The following is an 8557-nucleotide window of genomic DNA, read 5'->3' on the forward strand; positions in this document are numbered from 1 at the left end:
AAGGAAGGAAGGAAGGAAGGAAGGAAGGAAGGAGAGAGAGAGAAAGAGAGAGAAAAGAAAGAAAGAAAGAAAGAAAGAGAAAGAAAGAGAAAAGAGAAAGAAGAAAGAAAGAGGGAAGAAAGGAAAGGAAAAGAAAGGAAGGAAGGAAGGAAAGAAGGAAGGAAAAAGGAAGGAAAGAAGGAAGGAAGGAAGGAAGGAAAGAAGGAAGGACCCCTGTACCACATATACAGCAGGTGCACAAGTACTTGAATTTTCAAGCGGGTGAAAGTGGGGCTATGTCTGGCTGTCATTCCGCTGCTTGCCACACAGTGGCAGCCTTGCAGAAGGAACGAGGGTCACCACATCCCATCTGCAAGGGACTTTGCAAAATGCCCCTGGTCTGACAGGTGGGAGAGCGTTGGTCTAAGTGCGAGGTGCAGGGGGCCACAAAGGGCCAGTGGTGTATGTGAAAGGGACAGTGGTGGGCTTGCAAAGCCACTCCATCCTGCTCCTGGGGCAGCAGCCAGAGACAGCTGGTCACGCCACCCTCCTGTTGAGGGTCTTGGGTGGGTCCTCTCTGTCCTTCCTGCCTTCATGCCTGGACATGCATTGAGCCTGCTGTGATCACCCTGCTGGGGTACATGCTGCCATACAGTGGGCTCCTCTTCCCTCCTAACCCCCTCCCTTCTTTCTCCAGGCCCTCCTGTCTTTGTGTTATCCATCTCCAGGGCTCTGGAAGGCACCCTTGAGGGAGGACTCCCAAATTCTCCACTCTCTTCTGAGCATCTAAGCTCTGGGCTCTTTTCTGAGCTCCTCTTTCCTCTCTTAGCCTCTAGCTGCCCTCTTAACGCCGCCTGGCTGTCACAGACATGTCATACTAAATGGCTCAGTTGTTCCCCTTCACTGTCAGTGTCACCGTCACCCAGGGGCCCTTCTCTGTCACCCAGCTCCCAAGCTGATAGCCCGTCCTTGTCTATCGGTCACTCTGGTCAGTGCATCCTCCGTCCCCTTCTCTCCTGTTCCAGCTGTAGGCTGCAGCCATCTCTGGTGTGGGTTTCTGCCACTGTCCCCAGCCGCCCCCCATTACCCGCCTTTGCTTTCCTTCTATTCCACACCCCGCCAGGACCACCAGGGGGTCCTTTAAAAATGTCAGCCTGATCCTGCAGTGCCCTGCTTAACACTCTGTGGCTTCTCTTTGCAGGAATAAAATCGCAAGTCCTTTAAGTGGCCCACAAGGGTCACCCGCAAATGGCCCTGGCTGACTTCCCCTCCCCCAACGCACATGGGGCTTGGGCTCCTGGGGGCCATTTCCTGGAGGCACTGAGCTCTTCACCCCCCATTCCCCTCCCTGGTCCCGCTCCTTCCAGCCCTGCCCAGGGCTCACCTCTCCTCATCTCTTGGGCGTCCAGTCTCCCTTTTCTCTGAATTTGCTGTCTTAAGTTGTGCCCAAGTCTGCTCACTGTCCCTAGTGCTTTCCTTCAAAGCTCTAATCACACATTGAATCTTAGCAATTAACTGGTTTGGCCACTAGTTTATTTTCTCTCTTCCCCACCTTAGCAGATAAGCTCTGTCAGGACAGAAACTGTGTTCATTGCCCAACAGCACAGTGCTACGCACTCACTAGACACTGAATGAATGCTTGCTGGAAGAATGGCTAAGCGGAGGATGGGCTTGCAGCTTGGTTTCACTCTCCTTCCCTCTGCCCATCAGCCTCCCAGAACCACTTGGGTCTGCCGGGCTCACCTTGTCTCCGGGCCTGTTCTCTACCCCACCCTCTTTCCCTGGTGAACTCCTATGGACTCTGCAGAGACGTCTGGGCTTCTGGAAGCCTTCCAAGACGTCATGCTGGGTCAGGAGCCCTTCTCTGTGCTGAAAGCCCTTGGGAGTCCCCATCCCTGGACCAGTCACATTGTAGTTCATGGTTACGCATCTGGCCAGCTGCCTCACTGGATGGTCAGCTCCTGGCGGGCAGGACTCAGGGGTGGCTTATCTGTGAATGTCCAGGGTCCCTTCAGGCTCAGAGTTCACACTCACCAGTGTTTGTCTCATCGTTGAATGTGTGGATGACAGAGCAGGGCTGGGTGAGCAGGTCATCTGCCCCAGTCCACCTAGAGGCTGCCCAGCTGGAGCTCCTGACCTGGAAACTTCTGGTCCAAGACTACCTTCCTTCTAGGATGAAAAGGTCCTGGGGCAGTCCCCCTCCCAGTCCCTCAAGGGCCGGCCTCAGCCTTGTACAGAAGGATCCTTCTCTCGGGCAGGAGTTGGAGCCCACAGCCCTCTGAGTCAGACGCCACTGAGCCAGGTTTGTCACTGATGGAGACTAGAATGACCTCCTCTCCTTTCTGAGGCAAGAGTTTGGTCAGCAAACCAACGGTGCAACAAGAGTTGCGGTGGAGAGCTGGGGAGGGGGCACCCCACTTAACCTACTCAAGACAGGCCCATCCATAATCAGCAGTCTCCATCTGCGTGCCCACAATTAATGTGCTCCTGCCCTTCAGAAATGTTCTCTTTTCATTAACGGTGTCCCCATGGGGCCTCAGCTTGGTGATACGTTCCCAGCTTTTGGTTTGAGCTATTTATTGTAAGAGCCCAAGTTGAATAAAACAGCATGATTTTAAAAGGAATTCAGACATTTTATAAAATTTGTCACTGCCCCGTCCCCGGACTGGAGCCAGATTAGACTCTGAAATCTGAGAACAGGCACGAAATTTAGATATTGTCTGGGTCACGGCACAGCACAGAAAACAGGAGACTGTTCTGGTTCTATTACTTTTTAGCTCTGGGACCTTAAACCTCTGGGTCTCCGTTTTCTCCTCTGTAAAGTGGGGAGAATCGTGCTTGCCTCATGGAGTTGTAGGGACTAAAAGAGAGGAGAATGCAAAGCCCTTAACACAGGGTCTGGGACACACCTAGTGTTCCACAAACAGTAGTAATAGAAGCTGTCACTGTTCTTGTTTTTAACACAAAGGCAGCACGGGATACTGGAAAGGCAACTGACTTTGAAGTCAGGTTTTTTGTAGTGTGACTTTATGCTCATGATTTCTCTACATCTAATTTTCGCCAACTTTATTTTTCAGACGGAGTTTCGCTCTTGTCACCCAGGCTGGAGTGCAATGACGCAGTCCCGGCTTACTGCAACCTCTGCCTCCTGGGTTCAAGCAACTCTCCTGCCTCAGCCTCCTGAGTAGCTGGGAATACAGGTGCCCCCCACCACGCCTGCTAATTTTTGTATTTTTAGTAGAGATAGGGTTTCACCATGTTGGTTAGGCTGGTCTCGAGCTCCTGATGTCAGGTGATCCACCTGCCTCAGCCTCCCAAAGTGCTGGGATTACAGGCGTGAGCCATTGTACCCGGACTTCTCTGTCTTTAAAATGGGAGTAAGCATGTCTATCCTGCATTGATGTTGTGAGGGTAAATAAAATGGTATCCATAAGGGGATGATGGGTTGGCAAGGGGTTGGTGGGTTTTGTCATTGATATTTTGTAGATAAGGTGACCAGTCCCAGAGAGGAAAACATCATGCCCATGGTCACACAAGATGCCATGGCTGAAAATGGTCTCAAAGATGAACTCATTTAGAGTTCTTACCCCCAAGCCCATGGACCCCTGAAAGTGGGTGGGCCAGAGTCCCACCCACCAACCCAATGCAGTGAAAAGTTGTGAAGTTTTGTGTATTTCTTCTAGAGAAAGTGTCAAAAGCTCTTGTTAGATTCTTAAAGTGGCCATGATCCTCAAAAGTTTAAAAACCACTGTCCTCATTTAACTCTGTTCACTTCTCAGGTGGGAAAATAGTCCCAGAGAGGGCAAGGTCATGTGGCAAACTGGAGACAGGCCAGATTCCCACTGCGAATAGAAAACTTGAAATAAGGCCTCTGCCTCCTCCAGGAAGCCCTAGGGGTGTCTAAGGGTGGGGCTCCATGATCCCTGGGACCACAGACTCCTGGTTCCTGGAGGTTAGCAGGGTGCCACTGTTAGGGATTAAATGTTTCCCTCCGCCCTCCCCCTCCCCAATTCATATGCTGAAATCCTAACCTTCAGTGTAATGGTATTTGGGTCTGGGGACTTTAGGAGGTGATTGATGAGGTCATAGGGGTACTCTTCTTGATGGGATTATTGTCCTTACAGGAAGAGATCAGAGACATCACTCTCTCCCCATCCCTCTTCCTTCTTCCCCATGTGAGGACACAGCAAGAAGGTTGCCTTCTGCAAGCCAGGAAGAGAGCCCTCCCCAGGTCCCAACCACGCTGGCATCCCGATCTTGGACTTCCAGCATCCAGAACTGTGACACGTAAGCTGTTGTCTAAGCAACCCAGGTGGTGGCATTTTGTTATGGCAGCCCAAGCAGACTAAGACAGTCCCATTTAGGGGGAACCCAGGCAGTAGCCCAGACTCCTCCTCAAGTTTTCGAGAGGTGAAGCAGTCATCCCCACCCTGTTCAATGAACACAGGTAGTGTTTATGGACCCTGCTGGTTGTGGGGCAAGGGGGCAGGAGGGATTTCCAACTTGGGTGACCAAAGATGATAAGGGGATTCGGGGATGGCTTTAGGGGATTCGGCATGGAACTGGTTAGGAGGTGGGCGCTGAGTGTAAGGTGATTTTGGGACCCTCAGGAGGAAGAGCCCAGCAGGGATTGCCCTCATGGCCCCCCTCCTCATCCCTCAGCCCAGCCCTGTCTCAGATGAGCCAGCGTCCTGATGGTGCCAATGAGGCCTGGCACCGTCTTGCTCTGAGTTGCTCCCTAACTTTCTGATCCAGTTTCACCTCAGTACTTCCTGCCACCCTAGAGTCATGCCAAGGGCCCCTCTCCTGCACACATATGGATTTGGTTTTCCTGCTTCCAAACCAGCCGATTTTCCACTCCAAACCCTGCTTCTAAAAAAAATCCCCTAAGCTGCTTCTGCAAATTATAGCACACACCACCAGGTTTGATTAATTAACTATACAAAAATGATGGAGAAACCAGTGAAGGACATAATTATGCAAAACAGAAGTGTCAGATTTACAAAGCAAGTTCCTCCCCTCTCCACATTCTCAGAATGGGGTGGGGCGGGATGGGGGTGGGGGTTCCTTCCCTTTACCCTGTAGCTGCCCCTGCTCTACAAATTTTGCTCACAGAAAGTGGGGAGAGAGGCAGGCAGGCGGGACGCAGAGCAGGAGTGGTATGAGAGGTGGGGGTGGGTGGCCTGCAGGGGTACACCTGACGGGAAGGCCCTGCGGCCACTCCCAGGTATGCTTGCTAAGAGAAGCTCCCTCTGCCCAGCCCGCTCCTCTGTGGGAGAGGTTTCACTAAGCTGGCTCATGTCTACTTGATCTCTGCCTGCCTCGGCTCTGCCTTGCACCGTCTTTCCTCACCCTGGAATGGTAAGAGCCAGGAGCAGACACCATTGCGGCCGGGTGTGCAGAGCCACTTGGGCTGGTCCCGGGAGGCAGAGGAGTGCTGGGGGGCTTGTGAGGCTCCCGCATTGGTTGCGGGTGTACTAGGACCTTTGGGGCCTCTCATCTTACCATGTGTCTGTCTCTCTACGGAGGGGGCTGGCCCGGAGCAGGGCTGGGGTGTGCCCAAGCCCCCTCATCGGGGCATCCCCGGACCATCTTAGTCACACCCTGATGTCCCCCACCACCGGCCCAGCCCATAGTGCCCCGATCACCCAACCTGTGTGACCAAAGGCCTCAGGATGACGTTTCTCTCTCCTCCCTTGGGGCCCCTCGTGGTGGGCTCACCTGCGGCCTGCCTCGGCGTCACGGTAGTCCTCGATGGCCAGGCGCAGCTTGCGCCGGTGCAGAGAGCTGCATACACCCAGGCCCAGCTGCAGATCCTCGTCACTCAGGCTCAGCAGCACCTGCCCCCGGGAAGGGAGTGTCATATGGGGGCTGGGACAGCTGCCAGCAGGGTTCCTGCCCTGCGGCCTGCCTCGGCGTCACGGTAGTCCTCGATGGCCAGGCGCAGCTTGCGCCGGTGCAGAGAGCTGCATACACCCAGGCCCAGCTGCAGATCCTCGTCACTCAGGCTCAGCAGCACCTGCCCCCCGGGAAGGGAGTGTCATATGGGGGCTGGGACAGCTGCCAGCAGGGTTCCTGCCCTAGAGGGGGTCTGTTGGCATGGGGTTCCTTTGCCATCTCCTGCCTACCTTTCATACAGTGGGGCCAGCGCACATGGAAACCTCTACAACTCTGACACGGGGCGGAATCCCTGTTCAGGCAGAGAGAGCCCTTTCCCTTTGGCAGGTAAAGGAAGCTTGGGTCCGTTTTCAGGATGAGGCAGCTGAGGCTCAGAAAGGCTCTCTGCCTTGCCAGGGAGGCACAATGATTGAGGAGGTACATCGGAGACCCGATTGCATTGGCTAGCTCCTAGATTGCACCTTCCCCTGACTCCAGGGTAGGAGTGGGGGGCAGGCCAACTTCTGGGTGCATAAAGTTCACAGAGGGCGTGGGGGGCATCTCATAGGGGGCCCGGAGTTGCCTACCTTCCCGCTCTTCACGTTCTCCGCGCAGGCCTTGACGTACATAGGCATGGCCATCACCACCTCCAGCCAGGCCTGGACGGTGCCTGCCTTCCAGTGGGACATAGGGGTGGTCCTCACCAGCTCCACCTGCTGCAGCCGGTCCATCTGCTCCTCGCCTTCCGACAGGCTGAGGCTCTGCCGCGTGGGGCTGCACTGGCTGTCCGAGTCTGCAACACACAAGTGCAGGCCATGTTGGGGGACGAAGTTGCTGGGGGGCAGGGGCTGGGCAGGCCGCACCCCTGGGAGGCAGAGGATGGTGGAGACATCCTCCCGCCACGCATTTCTTCTCTTCAAAATCAAAGTGACTTTTGGTGTTTTTGTTTTTCTGCCCTTGTCCCCATTACAAAAGTAATCTATGAAAAGAAAAGCAGAAAAACTTATCCCAGAAAAAAATAAAACAGAAAATGACAATCACCCCATGTGACTGTGAAAGGAAAATAGATCTTGGGACCCCAAACTCATCAAGCCAAAGGGAAAAGTCAAGCTGGGAACTGGGTCACACAAACCTGCCTCCCCGTTTTGGTTCCTAAATAAGATGGCTACAAGATGAACAGCTGCACACCTCCCTCAGATTTTGCCCACAAGGAAATTCCTAGTGAGCTTCGAGATATTTACCCTAAAGCATTTCTGTTAAAATTCACCATGGCAATATAAATGGATAGCTTATCTTTACACAGTATTCACCCCTCTGCTCACCTGGCACAAATGCATATCTGATTATTCCCCTGTCCCATTTATCTTTATCTTATGTAAAAACGCCAATTCCCTGCATTTTCCGCATCTGTCTGTGTTACCTTATGTAAAAATGCAGATTCACTGGGCCAGACAAAGGCATGAATGATTATTTCCCCCACCCCACTCTTACATGAAACTGTGTACTTCTCAATATCCTTTCCCCTTTAAATTTGGAGCCCACAAAATCATCTTCGGAGAAAGGCATAGACCTCTCTCCGGGTGCGCGTCCTTAACTTTGACAAATACACCTCCTAAAATGACTGAGACCTGTCTCATCCTTTTTCTCGATCGACACCATCTAGAGACAGCAGCTGTTAAATACTCTTTGGGATACAGAAAAGCCATACTTACAAACACACACAGACCCGCTTGCTTCCGGGGTGCGTGCATTTGAGGTGTGTGCATTTGTGATATGCCTGTTCACTTTCGCTGTGGAAGAGATCGTTCCATCTCCATAGAGACCTGCAGTACCTTTGGATGGTGCAGGATTCATCAGAAGGAGGCTCCATAATTTATGTCACCTGCCTCCCACTGATGGACATGGAGGTTGTTTCCAATTTTTCACTATTGTAAACAACACAGCTGCCGTCGTCTTTGGGCAACTGGGTGATTTATTTTTGTAGGATAAATGGAACCCCGCTCCATTCCTTCATACACTGAAAGCTGTTGCTGGAATGGCCCTCACAGACCAAAAAAAAAAAAGTTCATCCACCAACATTTTCTAACCGCACTCTTCTATATATGGTTGGTTGCATCAATGCCTGGTAAATATGCAAAGTTCAGGTTATGGAGACTCAACTGAGGGGGGAAAAGAATCTCTCTAAAACAGGGTTCAATAAAAACCTAAACAAGCCAGGCGCAGTAGCTCACGCCTGTAATCCCAGCACTTAGGGAGGATGAGGTGGGCAGAAAGCTTGAGTTTCAGGAGTTTGAGATCAGCCTGGGCAACATGGTGAAACCCCATCTCTACCAAAAATACAAAAAAATTAGCTGGGTGTGGTGGCGTGTGCCTGGGGTCCCAGCTGCTCAGGAGGCTGAGGCAGGAGGATCTTTTCAGCCAGGGAGGCGGAGGTTACAGTGAGCCAAGATCATACCACTGCACTCCAGCCTGGGTGACAGACTGAGACCCCATCTCAAAACAAAACAAAACAACAAAACAAAACAAAACAAAAAAAACACACACCCAAACAGACCAACTCAATACCTTGAGAAATGACAAGTATTTAAATAAACCACTGATTGACCGGGCACAGGGGCTCTCATGCCTGTAATCCCAGCACTTTGGGAGGTTGAGGCGGGTGGATCACCTGAGGTTGGGAGTCCGAGACCAGCCTGACTAA

The 8557-nt window shown here is 52.4% G+C and overlaps 1 protein-coding gene across 1 annotated transcript in view; it reads right to left on the reverse strand.

Moving 5' to 3' along the window:
• The window catches only part of KAZN (kazrin, periplakin interacting protein), a 538050-nt gene that overhangs the window by 18043 nt on the left and 511450 nt on the right, over window positions 1-8557 (reverse strand). The window contains exons 10-11 of the mRNA XM_011939915.1: window positions 6444-6649; window positions 5701-5819 (exon numbers count right to left, since the gene is read on the reverse strand). Coding sequence (XP_011795305.1) covers window positions 5701-5819; window positions 6444-6649 — 325 coding nt within the window. The remainder of the gene's footprint in view (window positions 1-5700; window positions 5820-6443; window positions 6650-8557) is intronic.

Source organism: Colobus angolensis, unplaced genomic scaffold (assembly GCF_000951035.1).
Source record: "Colobus angolensis palliatus isolate OR3802 unplaced genomic scaffold, Cang.pa_1.0 Scaffold185, whole genome shotgun sequence".
Lineage (NCBI taxonomy): Eukaryota > Metazoa > Chordata > Mammalia > Primates > Cercopithecidae > Colobus > Colobus angolensis.